Raw genomic sequence first — 19,368 nt, 5'->3', positions numbered from 1 at the left:
ACCCTGTTGTGGTCAGGCTTGGTGCAGCATTTGTAGCATTAAATGCCTTCTAACCTTTTGGGTTTGTAATGTATCAGTGTATAAAATGTGTTAATTTAAAACAGATCTGCTATATATTGTATACTATTCCTACCCTGAAGCTTACTTAGGAGTTTTTTTTATTATTATTATTTGTATTTTTTTATGGCAGCAGAATGGATGCCTGCTGGACTGGAATATGAGTTGGAATCTTATGCTTTTCGTTTTTGTTGTATTTTCTTATTTATGTATTTTTTTTTTAAAACAAAATCTCACATTTGTTTGCACATTTATATCCCCATAATTTGGAAGAACAAATCCCCTTTTGTAGGTCGTCATCATATGTCCATGAATAATATTTTTTACACCCGACAGTATTACAGAAACCATGCTTTGGCTGAGGGTGTAATTGGAGAATGTGTTTCATCATATTTCTTTAAAGGTGGACTATGCAAGTTTTTTAGCTTAATTTACCTTTACTGATTAGCTTCGGAGTCATTGGAATGGTTATTTTACTTATTTCGGGCTGAATGATGGCTCGCTTCCCCCTAGCGCCTATGAGCGGATTGTGCCACTGGGCCGGTGGCATGACAAACAGAAAGTGTCGATCATGCTTATGAAAAGGCAGACTGACCAATTGAGGAGTGTTGTAAATACACGCCAAAGCTGTAGGTAAAGCTCTCCAGAGAAACCTGCAAGCGTCAAATGAGAAAACAGTGACGCAATCGCCAAACCTGCATAGTTCCGCTTTAACGTGATGTGTTTGGGCACACCTCATATGCATCCCTAATTGATATAAGGAGACTGCCTTGCAACAGCAGGCGAAACCAATAGGAAATTGCACTGGCGCTCCAAACATTTCTGTGTTTTAACTGGAAGCTCCTTTTGCCAGAGGTGAACCCCACAGAACAGATGCGTGTTCCCTCGCATCGCTGGCATTGTGGTTAAGAAATCACTGTATTAAATTCACATGTCCCCCATCAACTCACATTACCTTTATTTCAATGTCGAGTTGCAAGCAAAGTCAATCAAACAAAGTGTCCAGTGCATGAAGTTAAGCTATTGCGTGGTGTGTGGGTGCGTCGCTCAGAGCCCACCCATGTTTGTGCATACGATCTTAATGGTATTAGATTAGCGAAATGATGATTTTGTTTCATGAGTTTATTAAATGAGCTTCAGTTCATTTGCACTCGTTGGCCTGACTTTGCTCTTAACCCGTCACTGAAATTAAGACACACATTGTTATTTGTCACACACACACACACACACACACACACACACACATATACGCTTGTGCTTACATGATACCCCTGATAGGTGTGTGTCAACGGGAGGCGCTAGTGGTTACTGTAACGTAGATTACTGACACTCCTCTAACGTTGATCTTGACTTCATGACATCTGTTGTTGTCGTGCCAGTGTAAAGAAAACGTAGACTCTACTGTGCTATTCTCTTTCTCTGTCTGTCTCTGCGTCTGTCTAACTCGTGTTTGGGGACTGGTGTTGGGGTGCGATGCCGTTGTTTTTTTGTTTTTTTTTTTGTCCTGGTACACTCTTTTTATTTTTTTATTTAATATATTTTGTTTTTCGAAATTGTCACGACAGCTTTTACTCTAAAAGTGTTTTAACAGTGCTGAGGTTTTAGACATTGTGGATGATGGCCCACCTGATAAAGCCACTGCTGTTTGCTGATTGATCAAATTGTTACTATGCAACCCTTACCACCTCGTAATGATGAGCTCATGGGTGTCACCTGGGATGCCTGAGCTGATGTTGTGGCTTAAGCAGAGAACGTTGATGGTTTCTGTCATCATGAAATGCCAACTGAACATTCAGCTTCGTCCCCTCTTGGCGGAAGGGGGCCGTAGCCTATGCCATGAAGAGCAGGCTCACTCAATGCAGACCGTTTAAATGCCAAGAGGAAAAGATTCGGTGTACAGGACAGAAGGACTGAGAACTGCTCCTTTAGCTTGTTGAAGTTGGAATACAAATGAAATTTCATGGACACCAAAGCACACAAACGTACACACACACACACACACACACACACACACACACACACACAAAAAGCACTGTCACATGCAAGACAGGAAATGCATCATCTCTTAATGCACACCTGGCACATGGAGGAGTCGAATCGAGCGCCTTTAAAATTAGGGCCATTACATTTCTTTGAATTTGCCATTTCAATATATGTAATTGTTTTCTTTTTTTAGCACTTGGCACGTCTTCCACTCCAGCCTCCCATGTATTTGTGTATGTGCTCTCTCTCTCTCTCTCTGTTTGTTTTTGAGTTTACATCCAGTACATCAGTGTCAGAAAAAATGGTAGATTAAGAATCATTCCTTAACAGCAGAAGATAATCTACACATGACGTATTTAATGAATAATTATGATAATGATGAACAGTTGTGATGAAATAATAATAATAATAATAATAATAATAATAATAAAAACATAATTAAACTGACCAAGTGTTACTTCAGTGATTTCCTTTATTGCACTCTAAAAAATGCTGGGTTATTTTTTCAACCAAACCGCTGGGTTGAGGCTGCTGGGTCATTTTATTGGGTTGTTTTAACTCGTATTGGGTCATTTCTGCAACCCAGCTTGTTGGGTTGATAGTACAGCGCTGCTGGGTTGACCATTTAGGACTGTGCCCCTCCTCTCCCCCACCTGATGTGGAGCACACTTCCCAGCACCTGGGTGACTTTAACACAGCTGCATAGTTATTTGAATGAGGTTGAAGAAAAAAATCGGTAGACATATTTTCAACCGTCCAGTCCTGCAGCTGCTGCCAACAAATGCAATGGAAATCAGGCGATTTCGGAAGGTATGTATCTGTTTTTAACTTCTGCATTGTACAAAGAAATCCATACGGATTTAAAAGTCCACCCAGAGACATACCCTTTGTGATATGAATGAATATTCTGTCTGACGATTTCATTCAGCCTCAAGCATGACAGCTATATTAGCTAAGCTAAGTTAACATTAACTTACAATATCTGTTCATGTTAAATCTACACAAAGACAGACTCATAAAAAACACAGTTCTGTGTTCACTGGGTATGAACCGCTGAACAGAAACAAAACGAACTTTTACAACGAACTAAAATTAGCATAACAGCTGTAGGTAATGTTAACAGACAAGTAACAAAATTATGCTTTGTGGTGCAGCTGAGGTTTATCAGCTAATGTTAGCTAGCAGCTAATAGGCTACAGCGAAGTAGTCTCTTCCCAACACACGTAACTGACGGTAATAATCATGGCAAACAACATCTTATTAACTAATTTAGGGTAGCTTCATATTATAGCCATGTTACTTATGGGTTTATTTTGGTAGTAGCGTTACAAACACCTTGGATCCACTGGCTGAATAACGTGCTAACATTGGCTAGCTAACGTTAGCATCGCCACTACTGAAATTACGTTTATTAGCCTGCTTATCCAGCTCATCTCCAAACGCACATTTTGTATTACCTGTATTAGGATTAAAACAACGCCATAATAATAGGTCTCCTGGTGGATTTTTAATGTTTGTCAACATCATTCATTGATAATGGTTCATGGAAGTCTTGATATAAAGCTCTGTAAATAACTGATTCTTTTTTTTTTTCTTTGATTGACAGGGCTGACCCCCGAAACGGACCGTGGAATCTGCCTGCCTTCATGGAAGTAGCCCATCACAGACTGTTCAAAATAAAGAAAAGTATAAAATAAATAATCATGTCTGTTTTATTTCATTGCATGGCTATTCTTGCCCATTTCTCATATACTATATTGTCTGTATCCAAGCTGTCAACAAAATGTGTGACTTTAAGTTTGGCTATTTAAGTGAAGTGTTTTAAAAATGAACCAGTGGATTTTTTGGGGATTTGGTTTCAAATATAACCCAAACATTATGTAAATTTAACTAAACATTCGTGTCAAAATAACCCAACACATTGGTTAAAATATCAACCCATCCGCTGGGTTAAATTTAATAACCCAATTTGCTGGGTTAAGATAACCCAATGCTGTGTTGGACCCCATTTTACTCAGCAGTTGGGTTGAAAATAACTAAATTTGGGTTTGTTTTTAACCCAGCATTTTTTAGAGTGTGGATGTGTCTTTCCCTGGTTGTTGGACTAGGTCAGGTATGAAAGAACATAATATAAACCATCACACAGTCACACTTTTGTGGTGTTAGACTTGAAGTCCTCATGTATGCCTTGAAATACATTGGATGCATAATATATACAGTGCCTATAGAAAGTTATCATACCCTTTTGAAATAGTTACTTTTTTTGTCTTACAGCCTGAAATCAAAACCCATTTAAAAAAAAATCTTTTCCAGTTTTATTTACAAATGTAGCTGTACAACATCAAAATAATGAAAAAAAAGTCAACAGTTCTGAAAATTAATAAAAAATTAAAAACTAGAAGAACAGGGTTGGAAAAGTCATCATACCCCTGACTTAATACTTTGTAAAGCTTCCTTTTGCTTTCATTACAGCCATCAATCTGTTTGGATATGTCTCTATTATAGCTTTGCACACCTAGATAGGGGAATATTTGCCCAATTTTCCGTGCAGAAATGTTAAAATTTAGTCAAATTCTGTAGGGAATGGCGATGGACTGCTCTCTTCAAGTCAATCCACATATTTTCTATAGGATTTAAGTCAGGGCTCTGACTTTGCCACTCAAGGATATTCACCATCCTATCCTTAAGCCACTGCTTTGTTCTTTTGGCAGTATGTTTAGGATTTTTGTCGTGTTGGAAGGCGAATGACCTCCCCATCCTCAGCTGTTTAGGAGAGGGACGCAGATTTTCCTCAAGAATTTTGGTGTACTTGGCAGCATCCATTTTCCCTTCTATCCTGACCAATTGCCCAGTCCCCGCTGAAGAGAAACATCCCCAAAACATAATGTTGCCCCCACCATGCTTCAAAGTAGGTATGGTGTGTTTTGGGTGTGTTTGGGTGTGTATACTGTGTTTGGTTAGCGCCTGGAGCTCAGTCCAAAAACTTCAATCTTAGTCTCCAAAAAGTTTGATCTTAGTCTCATCTGACCATATAAGCTTTTTCCACATGGTAGCAGAATATTCCAGATGTGTTTTTGCACTGAACTCCAAGCGCAATGTTTGGCGAAAACCAACACAGTACACCACCCAAAACACACCATACCTAGTGTGAAGCATGGTGGGGGCAACATTATGTTGTGGGGATGTTTCTTTTCAGCGGGAACTGGGCAATTGGTCAGGATAGAAGGGAAAATGGATGCTGCCAAGTACACCCACATCCTTAAGGAAAACCTGCGTCCCTCTCCTAGACAGCTGAGGATGGGGAGGTCATTCGCCTTCCAACACGACAATAATCCTAAACATACTGCCAAAAGAACAAAGCAGTGGCTTAAGGATAGGATGGTGAATATCCTTGAGTGGCTAAGTCAGAGCCCTGACTTAAATACTATAGAAAATATGTGGATTGACTTGAAGAGAGCAGTCCATCGCCATTCCCTACAGAATTTGACTAAAGTTTAACATTTCTGTACGGAAAATTGGGCAAATATTCCCCTATCTAGGTGTGCAAAGCTATAATAGAGACATATCCAAACAGATTGATGGCTGTAATGAAAGCAAAAGGAAGCTTTACAAAGTATTAAGTAAGGGGTATGATGACTTTTCCAACCCTGTTATTCTAGTTTTTCATTTTTTATTAATTTTCAGAACTGTTTACTTTTTTTTCATTATTTTGATGTTGTACAGCTAAATTTGTTAATAAAACTGGAAAATATTTTTTTAAAAATGGGTTTTGATTTCAGGCTGTAAGACAAAAAAAGTAACTATTTCAAAAGGGTATGATGACTTTCTATAGGCACTGTAAATACTACCTTGAATGCCCTCGATTACCTTGAAACGGAAGTGGCAGAGATAGAGGTGAAGTTCGTTTTGTTCTGCGGTGACGGACTGCACCTGGTGCAGCTGCAGAACTTCCTCATTTCCAGTTACACTTGGTGTTTGTTAGCAATATTTCATCCAGGTTTTGGTTAGTGGGTATGAGAAGTCTGAATGATGAAACTGATAGGCAGCGCCTTGAATATTCAACCTGTTTAGAAGCAATGCTTTGCAATACTAAGTTGTAAAACCCATATCTATCTAGCACTAGGGATAGGGATAGCAATAGGGTAGTTGTGCTGGAATTTCAGTCCTTACTTGGTGATGGACAAGCAAGTAGGTCTGTAAAAATATATCTGGGCCATATTTGTCATCCTATCCTCACAGCCTGTAAGCTTCATTGAACCACTGTGATAATGTGAATGCCCACAGGAGGGTGCTCTTTCCACCTAACAAGGGTGGTAAAAGCTTCAACTAGCATGTACAAAAAAATGGAGTCGTTGGACACAGTTTTCCTGGTTTTATTACTTACAGAGATGTTTTTCTGACAAAGGCACCGAGATGTAGAAAGCAAAGAAGAGGGAGATGGTATTTAGAAAAAGACACAGAAGGAAAAGGGGAAAAGATGAGAAGAACGAAGATGGTATGTTTCTTTCATTCTTTCTTTTCCCTCTTTGGGGCAGTCTATCTCCCCCTCAATAAAAAAAACAGCAATCACTTTCAGTGACCTTACTTTTTTAAAAGCTCCTCTTTTCTCATTTTTTGAACAATGGTCTGCCCGGGCCTCAGATGTTTCAACTGAAGAGGGCGTTTGTGTGCGCATCACAAACCAGCCTTTGTTTGCCATTTTCACAACAGTTGTGGCCTTCCAACAAATTCTGCTACAGGCATAGCTAGCGCAATGCTACACACATACACTTACAATCAGACACATTCCGGTGCTGGTTAACCAGGGGGGAATGGGTGGATGTAAGGACATGGGAGAAAAAGGAACAGAAGTGAGAGAATGACAGGGAAAGAGAAAGGGAGTGAAATGGAGAGACTGGTATTAGATCGTTTTATTGAAAATAATCCCATTGTCCCCACTGACAAAACACGACAGACACCCCATGGGTCCCCTCTGCTCTCTCAGTTTAGAGTCTTTGGAGCCTTTGGTTTGGTGAACATGAGTTGGAGGAGGGTGAAAGGAAGAGTCCCCACAGGTGAACAAGGAAGAATTAAATAAGGTGAGGGGGGGGGGGGGGTTGAGGGGAAGGGAGGCGACATGGTGAGAGAGGAGGAAGACACAGAGAAAGGATTGTGAAGGTAGAGCAATGAGGGATGCAGATTTTATCTCTTCATTTTTCTGTTCTTCTATCCGTTTCTTTTATTCCTTTTCCTCCTCTTCACCGTGGCAGATGACGTAGCAGATGTTCTTGTAGTCAACGTTGCCAGCCACATCTGGGGGGAAGGCGGCCCACATGTCCGCCATCTGCGAGCGGAGGAGGAGAGAGAGGACGGGATGAACAGGTAGAGAGGGTGATCATAGTGAGGGGTAGAGAAACAGAGGAGAGAGGTAGAGAATAAGACAGGAAATTAGACATGATAAATGGATCAGTCGTAAGGTATTGGGTAAAGTTGAAAAGCAAGATTGGATCAACTGAAGGTAGAATGTTAGCCCACCTCCGCCTCGCTGAACCTATCGCACGTGGTGAGCAGGAGCTCCTCAAGGCTGGGGAGAGACAAGAGAGTGATGAGCTCTTGATCAAAATATTATTCTTTTTTTATTCTGTCCTACAGAACTGTCTCAAAAACAAACGATCTAGTCTAGTTATGATGTCGGTTTGGAGGAACGATGAAGGCAGAACTCACAAATCCTTCTTGATGGCGCCAGTGCCCTCGGGATCCATCACCTTGAAGGCAGACACGATGACATCCTCGGGATCGGAGCCTATGGAGACAGGGAAGCCGAGATTTACACGACATGGTTCACACACTCCACAGTGTCCGAGACACGGAAGTCATTAAGCGCAGAGGTGTGAGAGGCAACTGAAGAGGAACAAAGACGACAAGATCTGCCCAATGGCCTCTCCCTGCTTTGAGCTGCCTTACTATATTACACACGGGTGAATGCCTTACTCAACAGCGTGAAAAGAGTGCAGACGTGTGAGAAAGGGGACAGATGGGGGTGTTACTACTACGTACCCTTAATCTTGGCGCCAAACATCTGCAGGAAGCAGGTGAAGTTGATTGGACCGGGGGCCTCCTTGATCATGGAGTCATATTCACTGTCCTTGAGGCTCACGTTTCCTATCGGAGAAAACATACAGAAGATTCAGGGTAATTTTCACACACACACACACACACACACACACACACACACACACACACACACACACACACACACACACACACACACACACACACACACACACACACACACACACACACACACACACACACACACAGACATACTCGGCCAGGTGACCTCAGAGCCCAAGGACTGGACCTGGACTTCTAAAGGAGCTGAATCTGATTGAGAATCTGACTTACCAATTCCAGCCATGCAATCTTTGATGTCATCCTTGCTGATGATACCATCTTTGTTCTGGTCAAGGATTGTGAAACACTAAGAAAGGTAATAGGATAACATAAGGGTTTGGTAACAGAGAAAGAAAGAAAGAAAGAAAGAAAGAAATGTTTCCTTACTTGCTTACTTTACACTAAATGTGTGTATTTTTTTTGTTTGCTTTGGAAATAGTATATGAACTCAACACAATTGCTGAACAGAACAGGTGCATAGTTGTGGAATCTATACAGATCTACATAAATCAATTTACCGGGGAATCCTTAACACCCACTGCTCCTACTGTATACTTTTAGGCAGTCCCAGTCCATGAACATTCTGCCATCTTTCATGTGATGAGTGTTCATGTTACCCCAACCCCCAAGTTCTCCCAGTCCTGAAACCCAAGATGACCCCATAATATCGTTCTTTATAAGGCAGCTGTTTGCCTTCCTCTGCCCGCGACACCACCACACCCTCCTGACGCCACTAGAGCACCATCACCCCCACCCTGGATGTCCATGTGTTGACTCAACTCTAACTGTCATGTCAGACATTCCCTATGTGGCGCTCAAGGAAGCTAGATCCCCTTACCAGTCGGTAACGCCCCCTGGGGAACAAATACATGAACACGGCGTCCCTCTTTTTGACATTACCAACTAAACCCCGATCCCAAAATAACTTTGCTTCACCTAACCTGCGTCTTCATATATAATCACATCTTCCGCTTGATTTTCTCAACTCTTCTTGGTCTACTCTTGGAGATACCACCTCTGTCCTATGTTGTGCACAGTTCCATATTTCTGATCTGATTTTTGTAATTTATAGAGAATTTATTTCAGACACTCTTTTCACTTCCTCTACAAAGCTTTCTTGCATCCAACATTTCAAGCCCTCAGCTACAGCTTTTATCCACACAAGTTATATGGAGTATGGAGTAAAGTGTGGAATCATATAGTCTCAAGTAGCTCTATCACGGGCAAATTGTATCTGTCAATCATTTAAACCCTTTCGTCATTCATGGGTACCTGCTGACGTAAACTCCTCTGACAGAATGCAAATTTACTGGGCTAACCTTTCACATGGCCTACTCAAGTCTCATATCCATACCTTTTACACTTGCTCACACTGCTTGTCCCTCTCTTTCTCATTCTTTCTCACTCTCTCTTTCTTCCGTCTACACCATCGCTGTATAAAACTGTTTTCTCACTCCAACTACCTACTACCTACCGCTATGTTTCTCAGCGTTCTTGTAAACATCTCTCTATTTCTTTCTCTCTCTCTCCCTCCCCCCCCCTCTCTCTCTCTCTCTCTCACATGCCATCCCCTGCCTCAGCTGCTCCTCAGCCTTGACGGGGAATTTGTGCTGAGGAGCTGAGATGGCTGACAGACAGATGGAAAGGTGAGGGGTGAAGGAGGCCCTGGGCACCACATAGGGTAACAGAAACCTCAGCGCTGCCAGCTATAGCGAACCACATTCCCATCGGTAGTTACCTCACCGGGGGGCGAGAGAGGGGTGGGATCACATCACTGCTTGATGTGCAGTTGGAGTTAAGAGCGTAAACAATGCAAAATTTAAAAACAACCGTCACGTCAGACACGTGACAGATCTCTGCTTTTGGTTATGAGGCTCTGTAGTACCCTGGCTGTAAAGATGACTATGTCCTTGACTTTCAAACTGACACCAAACAGACGTAATTGAATCAAAGTGTGGTGAATTCAGTTCTTCAAATGTCATGACATTCTTGAATTTCCTCTTGGGGATCAATAAAGTATCTATCTATTTATCTATGTAGATAGATAGATAGATAGATAGATGTCATAGCCAGGTAACCATTCTATAGCCATTTATACAGACAAGCACCTTCACATATATTATTTCTTGGTGAGTTTCCTCAAGCCTGACTCAATAGTTGCCTTCATAAAGTATGACAGGGCTATGAAGAGTAATAGAAAGCTGCTCAGTGTGGTCAGATAATCACCTCTTTGTACTCCTGAATCTTGTTCTGGTCCAACATGGAGAACACATTGGAGCCCTCTCCTCCTGCCCTCCTCTTAGCCTTCTTGGGTGCCTGAGGTGAAGCGTAGAACAATTGTTACATAAAGACCGTCAATATCACATTTCTACATTTCTGCTGGGTATATGTTTGCATTTGCATGGAGCCTAGTAACCTATATGCCACGGAGAGAGACTATGTGAATATATGTAACTCCATTTTAAGAGCATAACGGCTTTCCTGAAGTGCATTTTTGCCACACAGTGTTATTTACAAATAACCTGCTAGTCAAATTATGCATAAATTCACCTTCAAAGATGCAGGGCTGCCGATTTACATGAGCCAGCAGTAGCAATTCTATGAGAAACTGTCCAGTGGCATCTGGTACATGCCATTTGTTTATGAACATTGTACAGTCCAAGGTGTTTTTGCCTGGAGGTTTTCCTCTTGCTGCGTGCCGTATTAAAGCTAAATTCTTACACTCTCATAACATTATACAACATTACATGAAACTACATGTTAATCCTCTTAATCCAGGACTAATCCAGGAAATTGCTACTGTTTCCCCTCTTTGAACTCACTGGCACCGGAATTGATTTAACAGCCATTTTACATAATATGATTTCAGTGTAGAATGCAAACTCTTGCAGCCAAGACAAATATACTCAATTAACAAAATAAAGACGGCAATATCATATCTTGTTCTTTAAAGAGATATCCACTGGTTTGTCAAAAATGTCCAATGTTCCAAAAAAAAGCAAGTACAGTTGATTCCAAATTCTTGCTTTGCACTGGACAGTTACTCCATGGCAGCCCCAAACCCTACCACACTGTATACAAAAAAGCCTGCAGTTTTGAATGCGTCGCCACTGAAATTCTCTGAAATTAAGCGATGTCGCGAAGTTATCTCCATAGGGCCGGTTGCCCTCTCACTGGCATTGCCACAGGTGGGTGCCAGACAACAGGGGCAAACAACGGTTACTCACCATCTTGAGACAGTGTGTGTTAGGACAGTTGGATGCTCGTGAGGAGAAGACTTGTGTGAAGCCGCTCAGAGGCCTAGTCCCCAGAGACTTTTATACCCCGGGTCCAGCTAATTATAAACCCCAGTCTCAACTTTGGCTTGGGAATAGTGAAGAGCGAGAGAGAGAGAGAGAGGGAGAGAGAGAGAGAGAGAGAGAGAGAGAGAGAGAGAGAGAGAGAGAGAGGACTGAGGGGGACAGATGAGTTAGAAGGAAAGTAACGGACAGAAGAAGTGTGACCCTCTCAACTTACCACTGCTCAGAAATAGACACAGGAGTCTTGGAATGGAGGGAACCTGATACCCCGAGGATGCGGCGGTGGGTCCATGTCCCACGTGGACTAATATGGCTATGGGGAGGGCTGTCAAGACCCTATGCCCCCTACTCTCCTTTCGACTGCCACCACCGCCACCACTGTTGTCCCAGGGTCTGGCCTCCATCTCTGCATCCCATTGCAGACGTGCATCTGCGGTATTTTGGGAGTGCAATGCTCATTCCGCACGTAAAGACCACATTTAACATTCTGTGGGCCTAGCTTCGGCAGCTGAAGGGACATGTTTTTATTTTTAACTAGCATGGGTTTTTTTTGTGACATGCAGGACAGGTTTTTATGGTGCTATCACATCCTAGTTGTGCAGTATTTTCTCAGCTAAATGTACTCCATCAAAGATGTGATGATGGCTCCTTGGCAAACCAAGGACAACACTTCACAACCACAACAAACCCCGCCAAATTGAAATTACTTCTTGAAAATGTGTCAGTATCTAATATCATCTCTTATTTACTCTCACACTAATGTCCCATTCTGAACATGTCCTTAATGGCATCTCAGTGTTTTCACAGTTGGTCAAAAGTAAATTATTGAGTCCCCTTGTCACCCTTTCAAAAATTCACAATTCCTTAATTAATTCCTTACAAGCATTCGACTGAAGCTTTGATTATTTGTTTGCCTTGCCAGCTTCAAAGTAATTTTGATGGTAAACAAACTTGTAATAAAATAAATCACATGCTCTCTGCAGCCCTAATCTAGGCGGCTATGGAGAAGCCTTGCAACTTAATTGTCAACGTTCCAGAGAATTCCAAATCGATTTACGGCAATTCTGCAGTAAATAGCCTATAGACTTCTTTGCCTACAAAAAGACCTAAAAACTGCCATCTTTACCCATATAAAGAAATGCGGGTTCCATCTTTGGCCAAATAAGCAGATGCGGACCTCCTTATATGGGCAAAGATGGCAGCTTTGGGTCCTTTTTGTAGGCGGACTTTAGAGGTGTATTCTTTGACAGAAGCTTACGTCACAGGTCACTCCCAGGTCACAGGCCACTCAAAACTCCGCGCCAGCTTGCTGGAAGTGCAAACAATATAGGTGTATTGACAGCTGTGGAAAGTTCACCTTGGACATAAGTTGATAATGCACTGTTTTAACGCTGGGCTTTAGGATATGTCATCTGATTACATTGTGACCTTCAGCCAAGTTCTATAGCAGGCTATAGACGTAAGTTAAATCTATGTAGACTGAAAAATAAGTTACAATTTGACTGACCAATTTTAGTCAGTCACCTTGAAACAGGCACCTTACTTTGGACAGACAATAGAAATATTTCAGAGGACTGATTAACTTTAAACAATCTAGGCTGGAGTAATTCAACATGAGGCACCTCCAATATGTTTGGTGTTCTATAGTAACCATTATGGATAATTATATTAAAAAAAAACCTCTTCTTTCATCGTACTAATAAAACATGACAAAATACTTTTAGAACCCTTAGCCAGCTCCTATCTATATGATCTCAATGGTGATGCACCTTTTGTTTGCACATCCAACAGCATGGCATACCTTGGTGCCCACAAATGCCCGTATGTTGGTTTCAAAGAATTTGTATTAAATTGTGTAATATTACCTTATCAATCACCATGGCTCCTCAGAAAGTATCTTTGCAGGTTTGTAAACAAATCCACATGCATTATGTCCAGGAAGGGTTCTATGCAAGAGTGGTATTTACGACCTTGTGTAAAATACATTTAAAAAAAAATGCTTTGTTAGTATTCTCCACATTGCAGCCACTTCCAGTTTGAGATAACGAGGTGAAAACAAATGCATCCGTCCATCCGTGATAACTGAGGTTGTCCAGCTGTCACCATCTTCCGACTGTAGCACTTTTGCCGTTCTCTATAGCTCATCAGAATAGTTCTGCTTATTTTCATTGAACTCAATACAGCCACATGGTTTTGCTTTCCCCGAGTGCAGCCCATAGACTGCATTCTAGAGATGACATGACCACGATGTCGAGAATAGTGATGCTCTGCACGCCCACTCTGCCCATATTTAAGTTCTATCTCTATCTCTCTATCTCTCTCTCTATCTGGTTTCTGTTGGTCTCTCCATCCTTTTTCCTGCATCCCTCCCACTAGATTGAAAATGGACCTACCATGGCTTGATCCCTCCATGGCAGTGATCTCTCCTTTCCTTCGCCTCAGCCTGCAGGGATTACCACAGGCTCCCCAGAGGCCTTGGAGGGTTGCAGCTGAGCGTTTGGGGAGAGAGGGGTGAGGGGTACCCGGTGGAAGTTGGACTGTCCCTAATATAAGGGGAATGCACCAGCTGAGGAGTGCTGACATAGTTCAACAAACATCTGCTCCCTCAGCGCCCACTATTCTTCTCAACACGCGCCTCTCCTCATCAATCAACAGCTTCTCTGTTTCCAGAGCCCCCTCCTCTTTCTCCTCCTCCTCTCACTCCTCCGGGCATCTCTCTTCATGTTGTTTTTTCTTCTCTACAACTGTTTCCTGCTCTCTTCCGCTGATGATACCCCCCTTACCCTCTTTCCGACCAGTGCCTTTGTGCCATCGTCTGACTCACGCGGCACTCTTTGCTCCTCCAGTGATCTACCCCACTTGTCACTAACACCTGTGGTAACACACACATTCCTGTGTTATAGATCAGGCCCAATCACCCTTTGGTGATTGTGTGTGTGCGTGCGTGCGTGAGTGAGTGAGAGAAAGAGAGAGAGAGGAATGCCATGGATCAGTTAAATGGAAGTTATGACCGAATATTTTGGAGCCTTGACCTTTGACTCCTCCTTGCCCCAAATTGTTCATGTTAATGTCATAAAAATGTGCTTGCTCTCAGTTTTTGTCATCAGTCTGTTCCTTTGATATCTTATCCATATTTTGCCGCAGAGCTTTTTGGAAAATGGGAGGCAATGTATGCAGTATAGCCGACCACATTAAGTCGCTATGACTATACGAAACAAACCCCCTTAATTTCATTCCATATAAATGCCTCACTTTTGAACTTCTATAAAGCTACTTTTTATACCCCTTACTTTTTCTATTTCCCCTTAATTTCAATCAAGGAATCCCTGAGTTAATACTTTAAAATCAAGATACTTAAATTACCCTTAATTGCCTCCTTAATCACAACAAATCAACCTATACAAATATGGGATGTTGTGCAATGTACTCCACAAACCATGTGGACAGCAGTTTTGAACATAGTGTCGGCTTTCTTTAACTATGTAATTAGCCGACTAGTCAAGTCTGGTGACAAAGTTCCGTATCAATTTACAGCTCTGTACCGCAACAGGATATTTCATTGATAGAATTTGCCTTGTTTATTGTGAAGTCATCAATATTGAATTAGGACACCGACAAACAGTTAATAATATCATGCACACAAAGAAACTGACAGTGGTGATGAGACCCTTACCTGCCTGACTTTACCTGTTCAACACTAAGTTGCACTAATGTCATCCAGTCTGGTCATCAGCGTTGAATCCTCTGCAGTTTTGGCAAAACACTGACCTCTTTTGTTTTGTTTTGGTCCTGTAAAGATGTGATAATATGAATGTGCGCTCATCAGGGGAAATGTGTAATATGACTCGCAATGTCCCGCAAGACTCATTTATCATGCCAAAAATGATAGGTACACAGTGGAAGTGAAGATTACTCACAAATTTACAGTCAAGATTCTTCTTAGTTCACTGCCTTATGAGGGGTTACAGTTTAAAAACAAAACAGTCTGGCTGATAGCATAGGCATTCTCTGTTGTCAGTATGAAGTTCATTTGCTAGGAGCTTGTAAATAAAGATAAAAGTAAAGAGAAACCTCTCGTACATTTGCATGCCTGGAACTAAAGGTGCTGGGTGGCCTGGAACCATCTTGGATTGGAAGAAAGGCTGGGGAGGAAGTAGGAGAATTCAACCTGGGAACCACGGAGTGGGGTAAGGCCTTCCACCTGAAGTACAGTAGGCTATCTCCTGAGCAAACCATGAATCCAAACAGTGGATAATAGTTTTAAAAAATGCTTGCTCTTCATTTCAAAAAGTTTTCACTTGCCCAAAAAAGGCCAGTTAGTCTGGAGCTTGTTGGCTTGGTTCATCATGGGTGTTATCATCCTGTAACAACATGCTAGTTGAAGGTAGGCAGCAGGACCTACGTGCAAAAACAAGAGAGAGCTTTAGACACAAAAGTCAAAGTTTACTCTGAAAAGAAACTCAACTTAGAAAGCATAGTCCTCACAGCAGAAAACAAAACCACAAACATGATATAAAGACAATGATAACCTAAAGAATAGGTCAAACACTGTGTCCTAACCACACACCAAGTGCATGAATGGAGAAATAAAGACAAACAACTGGTTAATAGGAACTGAGGAAACAGGAACAGGAAGTGAACTGAGCACACTGGTACAAACTCGGTGAATGTCAATGGTCATCCTCAGACTCATACACTTTGATGTGCATTCCCCGCTACTTTGTAAGAGCTGTCCCATTAGTCCGTGAGCCAGAGGGGTTGGTCGTTACCGAAAAGGTGGCAAAGGCTACCATACCTTTTCTGAAAGCCTGGAATCTCAGCTTTTCAATGATGTATGATGGCCATCTGACAAGAGTAGCTGTTTTGAGTTATGATGCATAATGTAAACTAAGGTTGAAGAAATAATGTGTATAAATCAAGCAGAACACTGAAATATTTTATTTTGTTATGTTTGGTATCATTTTAAAGGGGAGACTCTGAGCTTTCATTTAAATCCTTTTGTGAACATTTTGGAGAAGTACAGCCAACCCTGGAGCTCTTCAAACTTTAATCGCACACATTTGCCTGCCATTTCCCTGCCATCTTTTGTCTTTTAATCCTGTGGCACCTGGGAGCATCAGAGAAACAAAATCCAAGCACTGAAATACTGGCATGACCCTAAGGATTCAGAAAATGTATCATTTACCCATATTATCTGATTTGGAGGGGATGATTTTTCGTCTTATATCAGACATGGCGTTTTTTCAAAGACATAAACAGTAGTGTACTATTACCCTTAAGGTTAATTTGTTGATATGTCGAGTTGAAAGTCTGAGGTAAATATATTTGAAATAATAATTATTGATACAGATAATTTTGAAAAAGTTGTTATACAGTGCAACACACTGACATGAGGAGTGACACAGTCCCTCTTGCATGAGCAGGACAGAAACTCAAGTATTGCTTGTGGACCAATGGAGACATTGAACCATATAGAGAGCTGCAAGTCACCATCTTGGTCCAGTCTAGACCACCCATGCTCAACTGGGGAAGGAACTTCAGGGTTGTTCTCGAGGCATCTTCTCCAGATAGCACCTTGATTGTTAGCTCTGAGACTGTGCTTCCTGAGAGAATCCGAGCATGGAGTTAACTGCCAGGATTCTACGCCTTTCTTTGCACAAAAAAGTGCATACTTCATTTCATTGATGTTGGTGATTCTGGACTTGGAGCTGTAAGGCTGCATACAACTCAGGTGTCATTGCCCAGTCTGCCCCAGCCTTCTGAAAGATCTCACAGAAGTTTTCATTCTTCTGAAAAAGTTTTAGGGCTGACACTTTACCATGGCCTGCAAATGCACTTACAGTATCGCAGCCTGTGTATACGTGTATTTTCTTGCCTGAGAACAAGGCATTCATTTTTTAATGTACATGTAAATTCCAAGAAAGTGGGGACCTGATATAAATGATATGTGGTGGATATGTATTAAGGACCTTTTTAACTATCTAAAAATGCTGAGAATGCTGAATAACAACTTTTTCAAAATTATCTGTATCAATAATTATTATTTCAAATATATTTACCTCAGACTTTCAACTCGACATATCAACAAATTAGCCTAAGGGTAATAGTACACTACTGTTTGTGTCTATGAAAAAACGCCATCTCTGATACAAGACTGTAAATCACCCCCTCCAAATCAGATAATATGGGTAAATGATACATTTCCTGAATCATTAGGGTCATGCCAGTATTTCAGTGTTTGGATTTTGTTTCTCTGATGCTCCCAGGTGCCACAGGATTAAAAGACAAAAAATGGCAGGGAAATGGTAGGGAAATGTGTGTGATTAAAGGTTTGAAGAGCTCCAGGGTTGGCTGTACTTATCCAAAATGTTCACAAAAGGATTTAAATGAAAGCTCAGAGTCTCCCCTTTAAAATGATACCAAACATAACAAAATAAAATATGCCAGTGTTCTGCTTGATTTATACACATTATTTCTTTAACCTTAGTTTACATTATGTGTCATAACTCAAAACAGCTACTCTTGTCAGATGGCCATCATACATCATTGAAAAGCTGAGATTCCAGGCTTTCAGAAAAGGTATGGTAGCCTTTGCCACCTTTTCGGTAACGGTTTCCATAATTTGAGGCCCTGGCTCACGGTCTACATTGTACAATTGTCAGGTACATGAGGGCTTCAACCGACAACAATTCATTGTGTTCTTATGAAATATATGGCGTTATCTAAAGGGAGGCTGGGACCTTGAAGAAACATCAGTAAACAACTGCCATAAAACAGAAAACTAAAACTTGTTTGAAAGTTGCAACACATTTTCACATTTTTTTTAATTTATAATACTAGGTGCAGATGCGGTCACATTCTTAGCATTTTGCCATATAGCCTCTCAAACTCACTAAGAACAGATAGTAAGTCTTTGAGGATGCAGGGCTTAAACTTTAGGGAGGACCTCCAGATTCACCCTAAGAATCCTAAAAACTAAAAAACTTAAAAGTCTTGAATGTATAGGCTACAACTGGAAGCAACAACGGCATATTGAGGCCCCCAGCAATAGTGCCTCAAATATTCCTTTTGCATGATTTACAAAGATCACAAGGTGTTTTAAAAACAAGGCCACAGGTGAGGAACATTAGTCTCTGTGTTGCAGTTTGTTGTAAAAAACAGGCCTTGTAGGCTACCATGAGGAACATATAATCTTCCTCTGCAGATTAAACAGCATTCACAATTAACAAGGAGCCCGATCGGATTTATTCCAAATTAACACACTGTCCTGACGTCAATTTCAGGACGGAAATAGCTAAGTGTAACCCATACTTAAATCACATTGCTTGTCATCATGCAAATTGGTCACCACTTAATGCCTTGTGTGAATTTGATGTGAATAAATGTGGTCCCTCTGAAAATAAACCTACCAATCCAATGCTCATCGTTGTTTATTATCTATTTAGCTTATATTTTACTCTAGCTTGAGAGATGTTTAGTTCTTGAAACACATTACTGAGCTACATTTAAGCAGTGCATTATACGTGTTTATATACTACATTGTCTATGGCATTTATCATCAGAAATGAGTGGTCATGTCCTTTCTGAGGGTCACCACCATACAGATTATCAATTTGTTGAGCCAGATCGCATAGGATCCACTATCCCTAATCAGCTGCAAAAAAAATTTCTCCGCTGGGCAATACTACACCCACATTTTTATGAAAGTAGGTCGTTTTTGCCAAATCCTGCAATCAACTAGTACTAAAAAAAACTCACTGGCAACACAGTATGATCAGTGTTAGAGGTTAATTTATATAAGATAATAGGATAAAGAAATAATGTCATCCTTACAGAGAGAGTTCACTTCAGGAGCTCCTCTGATCTGCCCAGGGTG

The 19,368-nt window shown here is 41.2% G+C and overlaps 1 protein-coding gene across 1 annotated transcript; it reads right to left on the bottom strand.

Annotated features, from left to right (window-relative positions):
* Nucleotides 1–6,397: 6,397 nt before the first annotated feature.
* mylpfa (myosin light chain, phosphorylatable, fast skeletal muscle a) lies at nucleotides 6,398–11,573 on the bottom strand. Its single transcript, XM_062531868.1, has 7 exons — nucleotides 11,421–11,573; nucleotides 10,420–10,509; nucleotides 8,425–8,500; nucleotides 8,077–8,181; nucleotides 7,744–7,822; nucleotides 7,555–7,603; nucleotides 6,398–7,363 (listed from the first exon to the last, which is right to left on the bottom strand). The coding sequence occupies exons 1-7, from the start codon at nucleotides 11,421–11,423 to the stop codon at nucleotides 7,259–7,261; spliced, it is 507 nt and encodes a 168-aa protein (XP_062387852.1). The 5' UTR covers nucleotides 11,424–11,573; the 3' UTR covers nucleotides 6,398–7,258.
* Between the last annotated feature and the right edge of the window lie 7,795 nt (nucleotides 11,574–19,368).

The sequence above is a fragment of the Sardina pilchardus genome, chromosome 3 (assembly GCF_963854185.1).
Source record: "Sardina pilchardus chromosome 3, fSarPil1.1, whole genome shotgun sequence".
In the NCBI taxonomy this organism is placed as follows: Eukaryota; Metazoa; Chordata; class Actinopteri; order Clupeiformes; family Clupeidae; genus Sardina; species Sardina pilchardus.
Note: the sequence above shows the minus strand (reverse complement) of the source record. Positions and strands in the feature narration are given on the sequence as shown.

What these genes read in the sequence shown, in the direction of transcription:
- mylpfa (XM_062531868.1), bottom strand. An exon ending in GGCGCCATCAAGAAGGATTT is followed by an intron (nt 7,604 to 7,743) that starts GTGAGTTCTGCC and finishes GTCTCTCCCCAG; the next exon opens with CCTTGAGGAGCTCCTGCTCA. An exon ending in ATAGGTTCAGCGAGGCGGAG is followed by an intron (nt 7,364 to 7,554) that starts GTGGGCTAACAT and finishes CTCCGCTCGCAG; the next exon opens with ATGGCGGACATGTGGGCCGC.